The sequence below is a fragment of the Giraffa tippelskirchi genome, chromosome 14 (genome assembly GCF_054371585.1).
Source record: "Giraffa tippelskirchi isolate mGirTip1 chromosome 14, T2T-mGirTip1v1.2.pri, whole genome shotgun sequence".
Lineage (NCBI taxonomy): Eukaryota > Metazoa > Chordata > Mammalia > Artiodactyla > Giraffidae > Giraffa > Giraffa tippelskirchi.
The window spans coordinates 36,880,802-36,903,604 of NC_137288.1; the positions used below are offsets into that span (position 1 = coordinate 36,880,802).

General features: G+C 33.5%; 1 protein-coding gene across 11 annotated transcripts in view; it reads left to right on the top strand.

The window, feature by feature from the left end:
- Positions 1-22,803, top strand: part of CCDC178 (coiled-coil domain containing 178) — a 365,952-nt gene that overhangs the window by 87,682 nt on the left and 255,467 nt on the right. For all 11 annotated transcript variants that reach the window (XR_014074818.1, XR_014074817.1, XM_081562576.1 and 8 more), the window contains 4 exons: positions 69-222; positions 9,888-9,983; positions 10,133-10,269; positions 22,150-22,333. Coding sequence is in view for 9 of the 11 variants with exons in the window: in XM_081562576.1 (XP_081418702.1) it covers positions 69-222; positions 9,888-9,983; positions 10,133-10,269; positions 22,150-22,333 (571 nt within the window). In the remaining 2 variants the exon portion in view is untranslated. The remainder of the gene's footprint in view (positions 1-68; positions 223-9,887; positions 9,984-10,132; positions 10,270-22,149; positions 22,334-22,803) is intronic.

A 22,803-nucleotide genomic window follows, 5' to 3' on the forward strand; every position in this document is an offset into this window, starting at 1 on the left:
TTCAAATATAATTTAAAATATAGTTTCCCCTTCAATGTGGATAAAGTCAACTGTGTTTTTTCTCTTAGGAAAGAGGTAGATAAACTTAGCAATCTATTTGATTTCTACTGTACATCAATACAAGATGTTAATATTAATATTGAGGAGAATGAAGAGGCAGTGACCGAAGTATTGAGGGAAACAAAGTCATCAAAAAATGAATTAGCTGCTTTAGAAAAAACAGTAAGTTTTCATAATTAACATTTTAAAAATACTGACATTAGCTTTGTACTATGGCTACTTGAACTTGTAATTTAGAGTATTTTTTATATATTAATATATATATTAATATTGAACCACCTATGTCACTATGAGGCTTCCTTATTGTTTTGTGTGTATCTCTCTTTCTATTCTCTTTTTGTTTCCTCTAATTAACATGTTTATCTCAATACTTAATGTCTACATTAATAAACTTGTATAATGAGTTTTGATTATCTGTTATGATGAATCCCCCAATCTTATATTTCCTTTTGAGTTTTAGGTTATTCTTTTATTAGAGTTATAACTGGAATTACATTCATTTATGGATTATATGATGGGGATATGGAATCTTTGTGATGGGATCCTTAAACATAAACATGATCTGTCTCTCCATTTATTTGGGTAGTTTTACTAAATTGGACCTTAACCAATTTCTTGGAACTTTGTCAAAGGCAAACTCTGTCTTCAAAATCAGTCTGTGATCATTCTTAGACAAATTAACCCTTCTGTCTCCAATAAATATTAAGTTGATTTTTAATGTAAATCCTTTCTTTTTAATACAGGCAGTATATGCAGTTTATATTATTCATATTTCCTTAAGACTAATTTATTTAATACTATATAGGTAACTTGCATAAATTTTTGGTTTTGGAAAAATGTTTTCTCTGATAGTAGAGAGCAGTTCTAAATAGGTTTATTTTGGGAACTGTGATAGTTGTGTTATTTAACTGTTTTATATTTCTAATTTATTCTCTCACTAATGTATCAATTGCTGTGAAAGCTATATTAAAATATATCTCAGTATGATAGTGTATTTCTTTATTATTTCTTAATTATTTTGCCTTATATAATTTGAAACCATATTTTTAGATGAAACTCACTTTAGAATGTTTAGAGTTGAATTTTTTCTTAAGATGTATTTTATTTACATGTTTTGGGGGTACGAATTGTTAGAATTTTTGGAACACATTACATTTACTGGATGTGAAGCATAATCAATATCATTAGATTCTTCATGAGCAGTTTAAGGGCCATATGATCTTTTCCTGACACATATTCCGTGTTTCATGTTATGTCTATATTATTTAATAATCCCTATGTTAAGATAATTTCTTATTAAATTTATAATAAATGTTTGATAATATTCCAAGTTTAACACACAGCTCTTTCTGTTTATCAGACATCTCTAATTGGCACTGTTGTGTTTCTTGTTACTAAAGTACATCTTCTATAAGCCTCTTTAGTGAGTTAGATTTGAAATTCTCAGAATTTTCTTTCCCTGAAAATTTTGTATTTTGTTCTTATTTATGCAGTGTAGGGAATATGCACCTGAATTAAGGTTGGCGTGACTTACACCACTGCATAGGCAATGTAGAATAATCCAGAAATAAGCAAGCTTGAAAACACTGAAACACACTGGACTGAAGTGTCAGAGGGGATGAGATGGGATAAGGGAGTTGGAAGAAACTGATCTAAAATAGGTAGACTTAGATCTACCCTGTGAACTCATGGGCTGCAGCACAGTAGGATTCCCTGTCCTTCACTGTATCCCATGTTTGCTCAAACTAATGTCCATTGAGTTGGTGATGCCATCAACCAACCTCATTCTCTGTTGCCCCCTTTTCCTCCTGCCCTCAATCTTTCCCAGCATCAGGGTCTTTTCCAATGAGTCAGCTCTTCCCATGAGGTGGCCAAAGTATTGGAGCTTCAGCATCAGTCTTTCCAGGGAATTTTCCAGGGAATTCCCAATATTCCAGGGAATATTCAGGGCTGATTTCCTTTAGGATTGCCTGGTTTGATCTCCTTGCCGTCCAAGGGACTCTCAAGAGTCTTCTCCAGCACCTTAGTTTGAAAGCATCAATTATTCAGTGCTCAGCCTTCTTTATGGTCCAACTCACATCCATGCATGATTACTGCAAAAACTATAGCTTTGACTATATGGATCTTTGTCAGCAAAGTGATATCATGGGCTTTTTAATACACTGTCTAGGTTTGTCATAGCTTTTCTTCCAAGGAGGAAGCATCTTTTAATTTCATGGCTGCAGTTACTGTCTGCAGTGATTTTGGAGCCAAGAAAATGAAACCTGTCACTGTTTCTACTTTTTCCCCAACTATTTGCCAAGGGACTCTCAAGAGTGTTCTCCAACACCACAGTTCAAAAGCATCCATTCTTCGGCGCTCAGCTTTCTCTATAATTCAGCTCTCACATCCATACATGACTGCTGGAAAAACCATAGCTTTAACTAGATGGACCTTTGTCGGCAAAATAATGTCTCTGCTTTTTAATATATTGTCTAGGTTGGTCATAGCTTTTCTTTCAAAGAGCAAACATCTTTTAATTTCATGGCTGCAGTCACCATCTGCAGTGATTTTGGAGCCCAAGAGAATAAAGTCTGTCATTTTTTCCATTGTTTCCCCATCTGTTTGCCATGAAGTGATGGGACTAGATGCCATGATGTTAGTTTTTTGAATGTTGAGTTTTAAGCCACATTTTTCAGTCTCCTTTTCACCTTCATCAAGAGGCTCTTTAGTTTCTCTTTCTGCCATTAGGGTGGTGGCATCTGCATATCTGAGGTTATTGATGTTTCTCCTGGCAATCTTGATTCCAAACTGAGCTTCATCCAGCCCTGCATTTCACATGGTGTACTCTGCATATAAGTTAAATAAGCAGAGTGATAATATACAGCCTTGACGTATTCCTTTCCGATTTTGAACCAGTTCGTTGTTCTTATCCCATTCTAGCTTTGCTTCTTGATCTGCATACAGATTTCTCAGGAGTCAGGTGAAGTGTCAATGTTGAACTCTCCTCATCCTCTCAATCCTACAACTGTCTGACTGAATCCTCTCAATTTAAACATCATCATGAAAGGAGACAAATTCTTGGGAATTGAGGGAAAATCACTTCACCTTGTGAGTCTGGGTAACACTTGATGAGGTGGAATGTAGTAGAGTGCAGACAATGAAATAAAATATAGTGTTGTCAAATAGTTATAAGCTCAGTTTTCTAATTATGTTGAAATTTATCATTTATAAAATTGTCACTGTTAATAAAATATTGTCAAATGGGGGAAATTTATTCACTAAACCTAAAATAACTTTTTAATTTTTTTTGATCATTTCTAAAAATGGCACGTCTGATCCTTCATAACATAATATTATTTTGATGAGATATTATGAATGTATTTACAAGGTTAGTAATGTTTTTCAGTTATAGAAATCATTTGTGAACTATCATACACTATAGAGATGATGAGAGCATGATGAAGTTTAGATATATTTTTCTGTGTTTTGCTCATTATAAAAAACCTTTGAGCTGTATTTTCAAAGTGGGCATATTAAACACTCAATTAAAAGCAATGTCGTGCATCATTTCCAGGCATTGTTTTTTGGTATGCAATCGGCACTTTTAATTCAAGAGAAAAATAAAAGATTTGTGCTGCCTAATTGCACATACAACCTAACTGATCTTTTAAAATTTCAGGGCATATCATGCTTTCAATTTAGAATCTTTACTTCATTAATGTATACTTTTCTGTATTTGTATTGTCATTGTATCTATGAAAAAAAAATTTTCCCTTCTCATTTCTACAAACAATAGCTCCTATAAAGTAGACAACATTTTAAAATTGGTTAAGTACTTTAAAAATGTTGTCAAGATCAAATTTGTTTTAAATGTAAAAATAAAGCTGCTTTTCTATGAGTTTTCCCAGTGTTTTCTTTGAAGTCTACTTCTCCCATAGCTCAGGAATTTTTTTTAATATCATTATCTGCAATTCTTTGTTTCTTGTAGTGTTAAAGAAACAGCCAACTACAGTTCATTTTATCCAGTCACTTGATAAAGTAATACAAAACTTTCAAAGATACAGAAATTCTTTTTGATTTTCATATTTTATTGAACAATTATAGGTGTACGAAAATTTAATTTCTAATATACTTTACAGGTAAAGGTTGTAAATAAGTGAATTACTTTTGTATATATGTGATATTTTTATATTTTTGGATGTTGTCTTTTTAGTAAAAACTTAATATTTATTGCTAAATTATTAATCTAGGGTACTAGAAGTATAAATCCAAATACCAAAAAATACCTATTACAATATACCTTTTGATTAATATTTTATCTCAAAATCTTTCAAATTAAATAATTTTGTATTAAAAATAAGCCAGCAATTATTATTGATGCTATTAATTTACTAAATAGGAAACCAGTCTAAAGAAGCTAAGTGGGACTTCCCTGATGGTCCATGGGTATGGACTGTGCTTCCACTGCAGAGGGACACGGGTTCTATTTCTAGTCAGGGAACTAAGATCCCTCATGTCATGTGGTAGGGGCAAAAAATAAAAAATAAAATATAATTTTTAAATAAGAGCTTTAAGAAGAAAAGAAGCTGAGTGATTTTTCTCATGCAAACAAAGTTGTGTTGCAGTGAAACTGCAATACAATTTTTTGTTATTGTTTTATTGTATAGTTTTTCTGAGTTATATGGATAAAATATGGTAATGTATAAAATTACACATTGCTAGTTTTTTCGCCATAAGATTTTCATCTCTTTTTACTTTATTGTATGGCATATGTATAAAATATTAAGTAACATCTATGAATTAGGCTTTCTTTATTTCAATTTTTATTTTAGAGAACTGGTTCATGTTATCTAAATATTGATTTCAAACATATGCTTGCTATCATTTTAGAGATTTTAAAAGTATACTCAGGTTATAAAATCCATCAGGAATAGATGACTACTTACACAGAATACTTTGTAAGCATCTGTGAAGATGATTTTAAATGGTTTCTCATTTGACCTATTGAAACAATGTATTATATTAAAATTAAACCATTTTAAAATTCCTGCAGTGAACTCTGCTTGGTTATGGTTTATTGTTCTTTTAATTTACTGCTGAGTTTGATTTGTAATTATTTTATTTAGGATTTTACATCCATATTCATAAATCAGTCTGTATTTCAGTGTTCTTAATTTGTGCTGTATTTGACAGATTTTCTTATCAGGATTATGCTGGCTTTATAAATGAATTGTGAAGCTTTTCTTCCTTTCTTATTACCTGGAGAATTAATATAGATTTAAGTAAACTTTTTCTTAAAACTTTAATAGGACACCTTGGTGAAAATGATCATTGTTTTTATTTTTTTAAATTGTTTGAATTATTGCTTTATTTTTATGGACAGTTGTTTTACTTTGTCATGATTAGTTTTATTAGGATATATATTTCTCCTTGATATCCCTTTATAATTTTTGATGGGCCTAGAAGTAATCAAAGTGGATTAAAATTTTCAAATCTAATATAACATGATATAAAACACTCTTTTATACTCTTATCTCTTATTTTTAATTATATGTGTATTTTTCACTTTCTAAATGATATTCTTCAGATTTTTAAAAATTGAATTAAAAAGTAGAGGTGGCTCTTGGATTAGCAATTCTACAGTCTTCCAGCTTCTGAAATATTAATGTATGTTTATGTAGTTATAATTTTCTTTTTATTTCTTTAGGTTTATTCTCTTTATTTTTACTTTCCACCTCCCTGTTTTGAATGCTTCATGTTTTTGTTTTTAAATCTTACCCTAAGATACATTGCATTTCTTGTTGTACTTTGCAGGAAAAGCCCTTGAAAGGATTTTCTGTGTTCACTGTTTCTATTTCTCTCCTTACATTCCCACTTTAGATTATTCCCAGTCAAGCTTTCACCCTTACACTACACTGTAATTGCTACTAATAGATCCTATTTTCTTCTTTACGATCCTCATAGAATCTGGTGGAATTCATTACACAAACTATTATCTTAAATTATTTTATACACCTTTTAAGTGGCACGAATACTTAATCTTTATCCCTTAAAGTTTAGAATACACTCATGTGAGGAGCAGAAATTACTGATCTGTGATCTCACTATTTAAATGTAGTCACCGTTAATATTTTGTTTTATATAGACAGACCTTAAGATATATTTTGAAAGGATATATATTATCATATGCATAGAATAATTGATGACATTTCTCCTTATATAAAAACTTACTGAAAAATCATATTTTAAAATACAGCTTTAATGATTGAGAGTTTCTTAGACTCTTATTTTTGCACATTTAAGATGTTTTCAGTTTTTAGGTATTGTAAACAAAGCTGTGATAAATGTCTCTGAAACTTTTAAATGTTAATATAAGTCCTTATTTTAACAAAAATATTTTAATGGAAAAATAATAAAAGTTGAATTGTGCCATAGTGTTAATTCAAGTAAAAACCATATGCCTTATATTTCTGATAAGGCTTACGTGATTTACCTGCATTTTCATATTTTTTCCCAAAATTCTGAAAACTTTTCACTTTGTCCTTTTTACAGCTCACTTTTTAATGAAAATATTTCCTTAATTGAATTAATTGTTCTTATCTTCAGTTAATGTACATGTAGCACTTATCTCTGGAAACTTTTTGCTCTTGGCTTTTGAAACACACACTATTCTTGTTTCATCTTACTTTTCTGGAAGCTTGTTCTCAATTTCCTTCACTCATTTCTCTTTATCTCCCCAAACACCAAACATCTGAGATTCCAAGGGCTTAGTCTTTTATTATAAGCTTTGTATATCTAACTGCCAACTCAATCTCCCTTTACATGTCTAGTAGGTATCTCAGGCTTTACTTTTTGAAAATTAAACTTGATGTCCAGTTTCTTCATAACCTGCAGTTCGAGTTTATTGCTGTTCAGTCCTTGAGGTTTTTCAGACCAAGTCACTCAAAATACATGTTAAAATTATATATTCATTTATGTTGAGAATTACTGGTCCAAAGATACATACATTCAATTTTCGTAGATCATTACAATTTTTTTCCAAAGTAGTTACACATTTTCTACTCAGACCACCATGTATGAGAATTCCAGCCTCAGATTAGCATCATCATCTAATATTATCTTTTATATGTCTTTAAGACTTTTGTTGAATCTATCCTGTTGTGGTTTCAAATTTACATTTCTCTGATGATTCATGAGGTTGAGAATTTTTAAAGCAATTCATGTGGCATATTGTTTTAGTCTATCATAGTGTTGGACTCAGATTTCTCCTCCACATTACAGTTGTGACCGTCACTTTACACCTTTTAGGTACTGCATTATCTTATTTGAAAAACTAGGTGGTGTTAATTTAATATGTTAATACTCTACAGGAGAGATTAGGGATTAAGGTGTTGATTAAAGGGGAAGTACTTCATTCAGTTGTCAAAATTATTCACTGAATTAGTTCAGACCACCAAATACACGTGCCTGCTCTCAGATTTGTAAATGGATGATCAACCATTTTTCTCTAATATGGGTTTTTCTAAAATCTCCACTCTGCTTGTGAATTCAGTCAGAACTTCATGTCTTCCTGGGTGAAAAATTCATGGCTTAGGAGAAAATTTTCTGGGAAGATGTTTTGTACTGGGAGAGCTCTGTATCAAAAAATAGAGACATCCTTGCAAATGGAGTCACACAAAAAACTAACAGATAGGTCAGATAATGACAATTCTGTGGGAATGAGGATTTGAAAGCATTCCAGATCAGTGGGATGCTCTGGTGGCTCCCTTTTGTGGCTTCCCAACTGATGAATTTCTCCCAAATAGATTAATATGATATTCAAGATTAATATGAGCCTATTAATAGAATAGGCTCAGACTCAGTGGTAAAGAATCCCGCCTGCCAAGCAGGAAATGCAGAAGACCGGAATTCGATCCCTGGGTCAGGAAGATACCCTGGAGAAGGAAATGGCAACCCACTCCAGTATTCTTGTCTGGAATATTCCATGAACCAGAGGAGCCTGGTGGGCACAGTCCATGTGGTTAGGAAGTCGAAAGAAACTGAGCACGCAAGGCTGTTATGAAACTGGAGGGAAGGATTAGGACAAGTTCAAACACACAAAGCTCACAACTCTTACTCAGGTTATTTATCTTAATAGGTGCTCACCATTTGCTGCAAGCCTTATTTAATTTCCAAAGTTCTGAAAAAGCTGATTTTGACTTTTTTTGAGCCAGATTTCTCATTACCTTTATGGAGAAGAGCTTTCAGATGTTTTTAATCCACCATGTCCACCAATACTCTTCATGAGGACTAACTATATCTCAGAAAGTTGGACATTTATTTCACATTTTTCTCAGTCTTAACTTTTCCTTCAGTGTTGTTTATGTTGTCTTTTGCCACACAACTTTTGTAAAATATGCCATCGGATACATCACAAGTCTTGGTTAGTTTGGCGAGGTGACATTCTCTTTCAGTCCAAGATTATACAAATAGAATCATTTTGTTTAATAATTTGTACTGTTTTTGTATTTACATTTAGGTTTCTGACAGTCTGAAATTTATGTTTGTTATGAAGTCAGTTGAATGTGAAATAGAAATATAACTTTGTTTTTTTTTCTTTTAAACAGAAGTTCTATATTATTCTAACCCATTAATTAAAGTAAATAACTTCTCTCTCACTGAATTCAAAGACTTTAAAAAATGATAAAAAATGAGTTTAGATTGTGAGGCTCTAGTTTTTCCTTCTTTATTTATTGCAATGCCAAAAATAAATACTCCTTTAATATAGTGGTATTATAAGATGTTTTAATATCTCTCGTAGCATGTTTCAAATATTATTCTTATTTTTCATATACCTCTTGTCTAGCTTCACATACATTTCTTCCATATGAATTTCATTTCATTCAGTTTCAAAGGAAATACTCCTTTTTATTTTGTCTATATTAATTTTGGGGTTACTGACAGTATATTAAATGTTTCTGTGAAATATTTTTTCTTGACATGACATAGTGACTAAACAACAACAACAAGCTTTTAAATAAGAATTTTTGTTTGCTGTATTATAGGTCCTCACTTTTGTGTTGAATTTATTTCCAAATATTATGTTTTTGACAAAAGTTTTTAAATATTATAATGCTTTTAACAGATTGCTACCTTTGTAGGTAAACACTATTAATTCTCTTATGCTATTTTCCCCACATTTATTTATTGTGGTCTTAAATAGAATATTTTATCTTCCTAGGTATTCAATCATACCATCTAAAAACGAAGACATATATTCATATTCAGTATTATATTAGTAACATTTAGTTTCTTTATCCACTTGGATTTAGCTAAATTTCACAAAACATGATTAATAAAAGTGGTGATTAAAGATAATGTGGTCTCATTTTTGAGTTCAGTGGGCATAGGTTCAGCATTTTATGATTTATTTTGATATTACGTGTTGGTTCTTTATATTTGGGTATGTTTTCCTTTTGCTAGGTGAAAAATTATGGAAATTAGTGAATTTGTCAAATGGCTTTTTTGTGGAATGTTGGCCATATTCATGTTATTTTCTTCTTTAATTTGTTAATAGCAGCATTTGCAAGTTAAATTTTCTAATTTTTATCAATTCTTAAAAGTAAAATATGTTCTATTTTATCAAGATTAATTATTCATTTGAATACTGTTAGACTTGCTAAATTGTATTTGGAATCTTGCATCAGTTTTCATAATGAAAACAGCCTGCATTGTTATTTTATAACATTTTAATCAATATTTAAATTACTGTAGTTGCATAATTTAAAAGATAATTTATTTTTTACTTTACAAAAGAATGGAAAGCACCACAATTTATTTTGTGTATGTATGTATTTTTTCTTTAGCTAGATGATTTGAAAAGGCTTTATGATCAACTATACTGGAAGAGAAAAATTTATGAAAGTGAATATTTGGAAGTACTTAATAATTTTTATGCCACGGTAAGTTGATGTTTCCATATTTCCCACTAAAGCTTCATTCTGTTTTCCCAACTATTAACTCATACAACTAAACGTAATTTCGTTATTACACATTTTTTTCTTTTTGAGTTACATAAACATGTATAAATGATTCTTTTTTTTTTTTTTAGAAATCAACGTGGAATATTGAACTTTCTAATATTGCAAAGGATTTTTCTGATGTTTCAATAGCATATTCTCAACTGGTGGAAGAAAACAAAAGACTCAATACTGATATTGACACTATACTAGGTTATATCAGTGACAGGTAATACTGCCAATATGCTTTTCATTCTTATGTAGCATATCTAATATGTTAAATATGATAAATGACTTCATTTTGTGTTCCTTCATTTGTGGATGGTATGATGGTGTTTGTGTTTATGATTAGCTCACATTTTATTTCTATCCCAAATGTGGCTCTTTAATCATTCTGAATCCCTTTAGAAAAGTTAACATAGTGAAAAAATGATCTTATAAGAAGTTTTACACTCATTCATATCACTTCCTTTTAACGTATTCTCTTATACTCAAAAATACTTTAAAATATGTCTAATCAAGCTCATGATCTCCTTCAGTCAATACTCAATTCTTCCCTGAAACTGCTAAACTAGATTTCTTGGCTCATAAACCTATGAATTTTCTTGATTCCTCTTTTTATTTCAACCCTCATAGTCAACATATTAACAGGAAATGTTCCACATACTAAATAAATTTTTAATCTATCTGCTTCACTCTACACCAGAACTCTGGTACAAACTGAACTTAAGGTGTTTTCCAAACCTAGTTTTGTGCAGCGTTAGTGGTATAGTGGAGAGCATAGCTCCCTTCCAACGCTGGTTTTCCTGCAGTAACTATGTTCCCTTTCTAATGCATTATCTACATTATGGTTAGTGCATTCTTTTTTTCTTTTAATTTTAACATAAATATGATCCATTTCCCTCCATACTTATACTGATTTTAGCAGGGTGAGGGAACAAAGGTCCCACCTTAATGTATCCCTCAAGGTCCCTCAATAGGCAGGTATGCCTGGTTCTGCAGTCTCCTGTAACACAAGGTTCATCCTTATTACTTGGTTCAAATATAGTGTCCTTACTTCAACTTCCCCTCCTTGTTACTTTTTTTCTCCAGCCTGTAAGGTGTTTTCATGCTAATTTCTTTTCAATAAATGTTTTTCCTTTAACTTCTACTTAGTAAATTACTGTCTATCCTGAAGATTACAGCTGAGGAGTCAGTTCTGGGAAGCTTTCATTGATTGTCCAGTTCAATCCAGTTCCTCTAGTATGTGTGTAGATGCCACACTTTCTCTTCTCCTTCATGTCACTTGTCAGATTTGCAGGGTTTTTGTATGTAAATATTTGATTGATGTCCATCTTCCTTAACAAATGGGAGGATCCATGAGGGAAGACATAAGCCATGGCCATATTTTCTTCATCACTGAATCTTCATCATCAAGCATAGTTCCTGACCCATACTATGCTATCCATTATTAATTATTGAAAGGAGGGGAAGCAGAAAGAATAGAGAGAGGTGGTGATGATACTGGGCAGTTGTATACGAAGTTTGATACAATTTCTTTGTGCTTATTTTATCATTGGATGATAGAATGAAACCGTTTGTAAAATTCATCTGTATGTTAAACATACTATTTTAAAGAAAGCAAAAAGAACATTGTTTTCTAAAGGATAACCTAAAATTGTAGCTGTATACTTTATTAAGAAAGAGAACCAGGGGAGAAGAAAAGTCTGAAGAGTGGGTAAGCTAATGACAAGACAGCTCTAGAGGAAAGGACAAGAGTGTGAGAGTTACACTCCGTTAGATTACCCAGCAGTACTGAGCATCCACCAAGTCTTAGTGGTGCGTGGATGCTAAATCGTTTGTCGTGTCCGACTCTGTGTGACCCTATGGACTGTATGCTGCCAGGCTCCTCTGCCCATGGGATTCTCCAAGCAAGAATACTGGAGTGGGTTGCCATGCCCTTCTCCAGGGGATCTTCCCGACTCAGGGATCAAACCCACCTTTCTTGTCTCCTGCATTGGCAGGTGTGTTTGTTCTTCACCACTAGCACCACCTGGGAAGCCCAGTGGTATACAAGTATAAAGGTCTGTTTCTCATTCATACTGAAGCTGAGCTGTGTCAGCTTGTGTGTGCTTCATGTTATTTCTGCTTCTCAGATCCAGGTGAAGGATCAGATCCTTCTAGGGCATGGTGCTTTGGTAGCACAAGTGCATTAGTGAGATCACTCAGTGGCTCTCTAGCTTCCATAGAAAATGAAAAATTTTACTTCTGTTCACACTCCATTGACCAAAACAAGTCATATGGCGAAGTCCAATGTTAACCAGGCAGGAAGTCTAATCTTCTTAAAAAGAGAGGTAATGAACAATTGGGAACACTAGTACAGGAAGTGGGAATGTAGCCCTGGTTATAGGGAAGAATTTCCATAGTATACATTATGCTTATTCATGTAATACCTTAAGATGTCACTTACTAATTTCTTTCCACAAATTTGTACCTGAAACTTAAATCAATGATTTTAGCAGCAGATTGAGAGGAAGCAATGTTGAAGAGAGAAGTGGTGAAAGGTTTGCAGAATGAAAGAGAAATTGAAAGATGTGCAGATAAAATCATATCTGCCATATATCTAAGTAATGTTCCAAAAGAAGAGAAAACAAAGGACCGAGGCAAAATGTGATCACATAAATCAGCAGTTCATATGTCACAGTAGTTCTTAGGATAATCTTGTTTTTGCAAGTCTCTTACTAAGATGCCATTGCCTTCTCCCTTACTAAGATAGATAGATGCAAAAATAATTACTCATTTCCAAATTTTATTTGCTTTACTTCCAAGTCTTCTAAGTCATTTTATGATTCTCTGTTTTTTGCAGATATTTAAAGCTTATATTTTGCTTCTTAAACATGATATTTTATAATATATGTCCAATAATGTAAACATGTGTAATTTTGTTATTTTCTTCTGTATCTTATTCTTCTAGCTGATGCTTTTGCTGTCTCTTACCCTTGTGTTCTTGGCTGTCTTTAATGTGTGTTGTCCATTTTCTTTTGGAAATCATATGTAGGAAATCTTTGAGTCCTAGGAAAAAGTTGTTAATCATTTGCATCTTTATATTTTTGAGAGTGGTTCTGCTTTTCAGTTTGTTTCCTTGGATATGCCCAAGACATTTTTTTTTAATTTCCCAAACTATAATATTCAAAACTCCATTTTATCAAATTTCCAGGGCATTCAGAGCAAAAGCATCTTGTATGATCTTTTTAGCAGCTTGATTGTAATGCATATTTAGTATAGAAAAGAAAATGTAAAATGTGCAAACCAGATTGAAAACCTAGAATCATGTCAATAGAAGTAATCGCTATTAATATATTGCTATTTCTTTCTTGATGAAACTGTGTGTTCTGATTTTATTCCCATCATGGTATAGTTGAATTTTTGTCATATTGTTATACAGATTTCAAATACATCATTTAAATATCTATATAAAAGTCTATTATATGGGTGAACCTTAATTTTTGTGAGAATTACTCTAATATTTACATTTTTATTTTTATGACTTATTTTAAATATACATGATTTTTTGTTTAGAAATATTTCTTAGTATCATTGCTGTTTCCAATGTTAAATAGATTTATAGGAGATGATTGGCTCTAATACTTTGAAATTCCTAACACTTCTCTAAAACTGCTTTCCAGACTCTACCACTTATTGAAGCTGAGCAGTACATGAACTTGTTCTACTATGTACCTATGCTAACATGAAGATACTAATTAAATAATTAATTAAGTATATGATCTATTGTTCCTATATAGTCTGTTTTTAAAATGGAAATATTAAAAGATAGATGACATATTCAACAAACTTTGCTCAGTACTCTGTGTATAACAAATATCTACAAGACCTTTTGGTGATGATGATGGTGTATGATTACTTACCTTGGAGTAGCAGTGCATAATTTAATAATTTTGTCTTTCAAATAAGCCAGCATCCATTTACAATGGACCCTTTGTATTTGGGACTTTTGATGTGAGCAAATAATTTTACTTGATTGCTTATTCACATGATAGACAGGCTTCAGCAACCTAAGTCAAGGAAATGAACTTGTTTAAGATGACTTGAAGTTGATTTGTTTGGATTTAGTTTGCTGAAGTTAACTGTGTGGTATGAATTTCTGTATAGCCATTTTCTTACATTTAAGCTCTGTAAAATATTCTAAATACGTACTTCTAATGCTTTACCATACCTCAAGCAAGAAAATGCCACTGCAACTGCAGAGATCCACAGATGAGATTGATCACTGAGGGAAATGAGCAAAAAAAGGCTATTGAACACTATGAAGACAGACTGATATATTTTATGAAATATGTTTATCAAGAGTTAACAGGATGGTGGTTTATTTGCAGAGATAGCAGTTAGAATATGATTGAAGTTGTTGAATAGCCTGAAATACTTAGAATGAATTCACAGGGTCCCATGTTTTTCATACTTGTATAGCTATATCTTATCAGCCTATTAATCTGAGTTACTTCTTAGGCGTATAGATATAGAATATGATTTTTTCAGCATTTAGCAGCAAACTTTTGAATGAAACTGCTTAAGCTATTTTGGTTTTATTTTTTAAGTTTTCAGATATTAAAAGAGAAAATGGTATATGCCCTATTCAAAATTAACTACTCAGAGATGCATTAAATGCCTACTTTATACTTTTTAAAAAGGGATTGAAATCTTTCAAGTAAAAAGCCCTTCCTGTTTCTGTTCTCTCCCTCTTCAGAAGCAGTCAAAATCTGAATTTGGTCTCTATTAAAGTACATACTAGACCTTGGATTCTCAGTTCTTAGACCTCCAGATTCCTAACCTCTTGTCTTCTACCTCATACGAACCATCTTGTCATTTCCAACACTGGAGTTACTTGCTGATCTTGATTTTAAGAATCCACTCCCTGACAACCAGAACCTCTCTCTCCAGCTTATTTCCTCTCATACTACTTTTGCTCCAGCAATTATATAACTCTTTATGATGATTAGTCTCTCATCCCTAGTGTATTTGTATATCCCCTTCTTGTCTTCCTTCCTTTTTTATACAACCTACTTATAATCAAAATAAGCATTCATTTATATAATTTCCAAAACTTTGTTTCTATGACCTGAAAGTATATCTTTGGACTAAGCCAGGATCCTAAGAGTTGACTATGGCTAAGAAAACACAACTGTGCTAATTACTGTCATCATGGGTGGATACTGGTTTGGTGGACCCTAAAAGATTATAGAGGAGAACGAAATGGCAACCCACTCCAGTACTCTTGCCTGGAAAATCCCATGTATGAAGGAGCCTAGTAGGCTACAGTCAATGGGGTCAAGAGTTGGACACAACTGAGCGACTTCACTTTCACTTTGACTTTCAAAGGTTATACCTCAAGAAACAAGAAAAAAGTCAAATAAATAACCTAACTCACAATAAACTGTGGAAAATTCTTAGAGATGGGAATACCAGACCACCTGACCTGCTTCATGAGAAACCCATATGCAGGTCAGGAAGCAACAGTTAGAACTGGACATGAAACAACAGACTGGTTCCAAATAGGGAAAGGAGTACTTCAAGGCTGTATATTGTCACCCTACTTATTTAACTTATATGCAGACTACATCATAAGAAACGCTGCACTGGAGGAAGCACAAGCTGGAATCAAGATTGCCAGGAGAAATATCAATAACCTTAAGTATGCATTTGACACCACCCTTATGGCAGAAAGTGAAGAACTAAAGAGCCTCTTGATGAAAGTGAAAGAGGAGAGTGAAAAAGTTGGCTTAAAGCTCAACATTCAGAAAACTAAGATCATGGCATCTGGTCCCATCACTTCATGGCAAATAGATGGGGAAACAGTGGAAACAGTGGCTGACTTTATTTTTCTGGGCTCCAAAATCACTGCAGATGGTGATTGCAGCCATGAAATTAAAAGACGCTTACTCCTTGGAAGGAAAGTTATGACCAACCTAGACAGCATATTAAAAAGCAGAGACATTACTTTGTCAACAAAAGTCTATCTAGTCAAGGCTATGGTTTTTCCAGTGGTCATGTATGGATGTGAGAGTTGGACTATAAAGAAAGCTGAGTGCCGAAGAATTGATGCTTTTGAACTGTGGTGTTGGAGAAGACTCTTGAGAGTCCCTTGGACTGCAAGGAGATCCAACCAGTCCATCCTAAAGGAGATCAGCCCTGGGTGTTCATTGGAAGAACTGATGTTGAAGCTGAAACTCCAATACTTTGGCCACCTGATGCAAAGGGCTGACTCATTTGAAAAGACCCTGATGCTGGGAAAGATTGAGGGCAGGAGGAGGATGAGATGGTTAGATGGCATCACCAACACAATGAACATGGGTTTGGGTGGACTCTGGGATTTAGTGATGGACATGGAGGCCTGGCATGCTGTGGTTCATGGGCTTGCAAAGAGTCAGACACGACTGAGCAACTGAACTGAACTGAACACCTAAAGCAACTAGAAAAGGAAGAAATGAAGAATACCCAGGGTTAGTAGAAGGAAAGAAATCTTAAAAATTAGGGCAGAAATAAATGCAAAAGAAACAAGAAACCATAGCAAAAATCAACAAAGCTAAAAGCTGGGTTTTTGAGAAGATAAATAAAATTGACAAACCATTAGCCAGACTCATCAAGAAACAAAGGGAGAAGAATCAAATTAACAAAATTAGAAATGAAAATGGAAAAATCACAACAGACAACACAGAAATACAAAGGATCAAAAGAGACTAGCAGCAACTATATGCCAATAAAATGGACAACTTGGAAGAAATGGACACATTCTTCAAAAAGTACAACTTGCCAAAACTGAACCAGGAAGAAATAGAAGATCTTAACAGACCCATCACAAGCATGGAAATTAAAACTGTAATCAGAAATCTTCCAGCAAACAAAAGCCCAGGACCAGATGGCTTCACAGCTGAATTCTACCAAAAATTTAGAGATTAGCTAACACCTATCCTACTCAAACTCTTCCAGAAAATTGCAGAGGAATGTAAACTTCCAAACTCATTCTATGAGGCCACCATCACCCTAATACCAAAACCAGACAAAGATGCCACAAAAAAGAAAACTACAGGCCAATATCACTGATGAACATAGATGCAAAAATCCTTAACAAAATTCTAGCAAACAGAATCCAACAACATATTAAAAAGATCATACATCATGACCCAGTGGGCTTTATCCCAGGGATGCAAGGATTCTTCAATATCCACAAATCAATCAACATAATACACCACATTAACAAATTGAAAGATAAAAACCATATGATTATCTCAATAGGTGCAGAGAAAGTCTTTGACAAAATTCAACATCCATTTATGATAAAAACTCTCCAGAAAGCAGGAATAGAAGAAACATACCTCAACATAATAAAAGCTATATATGACAAACCCACAGCAAGCATTATGCTCAATGGTGAAAAATTGAAAACATTTCCCTTAAAGTCAGGAACAAGACAAGGGTGCCCACTCTCACCACTACTATTCAACATAGTTTTGGAAGTTTTGGCCACAGCAATCAGAGCAGAAAAAGAAATAAAAGGAATCCAGATTGGAAAAGAAGAAGTAAAACTCTCACTGTTTGCAGATGACATGATCCTCTACATAGAAAACCCTAAAGACTCCACCAGAAAATTACTAGAGCTAATAAATGAATATAGTAAAGTTGCAGGATATAAAATTAACACACAGAAATCCCTTGCATTCCTATACACTAACAATAAGAAAACAGAAAGAGAAATTAAGGAAACAATTCCATTCTCCACCACTGCAATGAAAAGAATAAAATACTTAGGAATATATCTACCTAAAAAACAAAAGACCTATCTATAAAACACTGACGAAGGAAATCAAAGAGGACACAAATAGATGGAGAAATATACCATGTTCATGGATTGGAAGAATCAATATAGTGAAAACGAGTATACTACTCAAAGCAATCTATAGAGTCAATGCAATCCCTATCAAGCTACTAACGGTATTTTTCACAGAACTACGACAAATAATTTCACAATTTGCATGGAAATACAAAAAATCTCGAATAACCAAAGCAATCTTGAGAAAGAAGAATGGAACTGGAGGAATCAACCTGACTTCAGGCTATACTACAAAGTTACAGTCATCAAGACAATATGGTACTGGCACAAAGACAGAAATATAGATGAATGGAACAAAATAGAAAGCCCAGAAATAAATCCACACCCTTATGGACACCCTATCTTTGACAAAGGAGGCAAGAATATACAATGGAGAAAAGACAATCTCTTTAGCAAGTGGTGCTGGGAAAACTGGTCAACCACTTGTAAAAGAATGAAACTAGAACACTTTCTAACACCATACACAAAAATAAACTCAAAATGGATTAAAGATCTAAATGTAAGACCAGAAACTATAAAACTCTTAGAGGAAAACATAGGCAAAACACTCTGTGACATAAATCACAGCAGGATCCTCTATGATCCACCTCCCAAAGTAATGAAAATAAAAGCAAAAATAAACAAGTGGGACCTAATGAAACTTAAAAGCTTTTGCACAGTGAAGGAAACTATAAGCAAGGTGAAAAGACAGCCTTCAGAATGGGAGAAAATAATAGCAAACAAAGCAACTGACAACGAATCTCAAAAATATACACACAGTTCATACAACTCAATTCCAGAAAAATAAATGACCCAATCAAAAAATGGGCCAAAGAACTAAACAGACATTTAGCCAAAGAAGACATACAGATGGCTAACAAACACATGAAAAGATGCTCAACATCGCTCATTATCAGAGAAATGCAAATCAAAACCACAATGAGGTGCCATTTCACGCTGGTCAGAATGGCTGCTATCCAAAAGTCTACAAACAATAAATGCTGGAGAGGGTGTGGAGAAAAGGGAACCCTCTTACATTGTTGGTGGGAATGCAAACTAGTATAGCCACTATGGAGAACAGTGTGGAGATTCCTTAAAAAACTGGAAATAGAACTGCCATACGACCCAGCAATCCCACTGCTGGGCATACACATCAAGGAAACCAGAATTGAAAGAGACACATGTACCCCAATGTTCATCACAGCACTGTTTATAATAACCAGGACATGGAAGCAACCTAGATGTCCATCAGCAGACATATGGATAAGAAAGCTGTGGTACATATACACAATGTAATGTTACTCAGCCATTGAAAAGAATACATTTGAATCAGTTCTAATGAGGTGGATGAAACTGGAGCCTATTATACAGAGTGAAGTAAGCCAGAAAGAAAAACACCAATACAGTATACTAACGCATATATATGGAATTTAGAAAGATGGTAACGACAGCCCTATATGCGAGACAGCAAAAGAGACACAGGTGTATCAACAGTCTTTTGGACTCTGTGGGAGAAGGCAAGGGTGGGATGATTTGAGAGAATAGCATTGAAACATGTATATTATCATATGTGAAACAGATCGCCAGTCCAGGTCGATGCATGAGACAGCGTGCTCAGGGCTGGTGCACTGGGATGATGAGAGGGATGGGATGGGGAGGGAGGTGGAAAGGGGGCTCAGGATGGGGAACACATGTACACCCATGGCTGATTCATGTGAATGAGTGGCAAAACCACTACAATATTGTAAAGTAATTAGCCTCCAATTAAAATAAATAAATAAAAAAAAACAAAAGTTATAGAAGGCGAAGCCTTTTTATGAAAGAAGGAGCATAAGATTATAATACAGAATGCCCACAGCCATTTTAATGTCACCTGACAGAAGATAAATTATATTAGAAAAGGAAAAATAGAGAAAACAGTCTTAATAAATTGTGGTTAAAATATCTCATTTTTGCAAACTTAACAAAAACATATGACCATGTAAAAATACCATTATGGACACTCAAAGGACTTTTTAAGGGCTAGGGGTCAGTTAGAGGCCCTCATATTTAAGCTTCATTAGCATTGGAATACATTTACCCTTGAGCAGAACTTAAATTCTATGGCTGTAAGTCTCAAGCGATATTTAACATGCCAAGAAATTTCTAAACACTTCAGTTTTTCTGACAACTGTTTCATATCCTCTCATTCTCCTCAATCCTAATATGCACATCACACTCATTTTAAGCTAATAATCTCCCATTGTAATTCATAGAGAAAATTCATGCAATTAAATGGGAATTACCTTTTCTCTTGCCAACCTATTTGCATCTATCTTCACACATTCTGATACAATAATGGAAGACTCTTCTGTATAGGAGTGCTCACTACCCATGCACTTGCCACGTGGATGCTGTTCTTGCTTAATACACTCAGAGGCTTGGCACCTACAATTTTTTCCTGTTTTCCGTGAGTCATTGTTTTTTTTCTCTATTTTAATAGCTTATTAACATTGTATAATATTGCTCAGCTTAGGAGAAGCAAACACAAGGTAAAGCAGAGCACTGCATCCCCAAAATGCCCTTCCATTCTTTGTGAGAAAAATCTTATTCAAATAGACACTCCTGTTTCCATGAACTCACACCTCATTTTCTATTCAACCCATTCAAACAAGGATTTTCTCAAAGTATCATATTCTAGATCTGAAGTCATTTTTTCTCATTAATTTGAAAGTATTATTCATTTTATCCTTTCATTTAATTCTTAAACTATTGTACATACATAAGGTGTATGTCATGATGCTTTGAATGTACATAATGAAATGATTATCCCAGTCAAGCTAATTAAGACATCATCTCATGCAGTTTTGTGTGTATGCGTGTGATGTGCGAGTGAAAGTCACTCAGTTGTGTCTGACTCTTTGCAACCCCATGGACTATACAGTCCCTGGAATTTTCCAGACCAGAATACTGGCACTTGACATATACAGTCTTAGCAAATTTCCTGTGTTTAATTCAGCATTATTTTTACTATTATTAATTATAGTCATCATGTTTTACATTAAATCTGAGCTTATCTGTATTTCATTTAGTTTTGCTTGATAAGACATCTGATGATATTTGGATATCATTTCTTTGTAGATAATCTGTTTTTTCTCTCTGGGAAGTTGAGAATTTTCTCTTCCTATTTTCAGAGTTCTGAAATTTCACTGTTGTGCATCTACAGGGGTATGTGTTTCTGGGTGTCTAATATATCCAGTTTAGTACTAAGTGGGACTTTTCAATTTAATGACCCATCCTGGTTTTCAGTACTGGAAATTTTTCACATAAAATTTTGTTACATACACCTCCTATTATTTTATTTAAAATTTTTGTATACATTAAAAGCATGAAATGTGATGATTGGACATACATATACTTTGTGAAATAATTACCACACATCAAGGACCTCACATAGTTAACTTTTTTTGTTTCTTTTGTAGTGACTGTCCTTAAGGCCCTAGCTGCTGCTTTGCTTTCCAGTTGCATTTCTATTCTACAAACATGGTTACCTCATTTGTGAGTGTAACTATATATATATATTTTTGTATTTTCTTATATTGTATGCCTCAGTGATTTATTGGAACAAAGGCAGTACCCAGTATGGACAGTAACTGCCATAGAACCTAGTGGGCAACCAGTCTGTGGACAACTAGTGTGGACAACTAATATGAACAACTAGTGTGCCATAGAATCTTGTATTTCTCTGTGTCTTTGAGAATCTTACAGTGATATTAATGTCTTACCTTCTTTTTTTCCCTACCAAATCTTTCCCCTTAGCTATTGGTTTTCTTTTTGAGAGTTTTGTCTTAGTTGTTTTCTTTTGTTGAGTTTTGTTTCTCTTTTTCATGGGCTGAATTTTTCTTGTATTTTGTTATTCTTAGTAGCAATGTTATGTAGGATTAGAAAGGATGGGTGGCTATAGAAGGAAATCAGTGCTCTGAAATTTGAGCATCTTGGTTTGCCAAGCCTTTCTTATTAGTATGCTTTTTCTCCTGATATTGAGCACAGCTTAACAATTAGAAGTAGCCATCAGGAGAAGCAGAAAAAGAAATGGAATTTTGGGATGTATTTTTCTCTTAGTTTAGATTAAGTATCTGGTTATTTTGTATTTTTGACAACATAAAATATGGTTTTGTTCCCTTTTTATCATTATTAAATATATATGCCTCAATATATCCTCTTTTGGAATAATCATATCAATATTTATGCTTTATTTTTTTTTTACAGTATAAGGAAAAAATCAGACCTCGAGTCCGAAATCCAGTCTTTGTTGAAAATGAGGTCAAAAAATGAAGAGTTTCTTAAACAACTATACAAGGAAGCTTATAACATCGGTGCTGTTTTTCACCTAACCAGATTTAAAACAGAAGAATTAGAACAGAAAGTAGCAGAAGTGAGAAGAAAATTCAAGGTTTGTATCTCTGTGTTCTTCTTAGTATGTAAAGGGTAATGAGCCTGAACTTTATTGATTTAATATTGATAGATTTTAATTTAAGCTATATTAGTTTTTTTCAGAAAAGTCACTCCTATAAATCAGAAGAAAAATCAACTTTTCTTTAGAGGTCAGCCTTAATAGAAGAGAAATGGGGCTCAATGTAGCTAATCAACACTTGTGCCTACTTTTCTCTATCACCAACCTTAAACTACCTGGATCACCAGAAGACAGTGATGCTTGGTTCAGTCTTATCCTACATATCTAACATGTAAAATAGTTCCTGTCTCTGGCAGGAAGAAGGGATGATGGGAAGTGCCCTTGCACCCATACCAGGGAGTACCTGCATTAGACCTGCAAGTTATTAGCTTCCAGAGTACCAAGCAATTAGTTGACCACAGCACTGTGAAAACAACTGCTTATAGACCTCAAATTCACTCCTCTAAGTG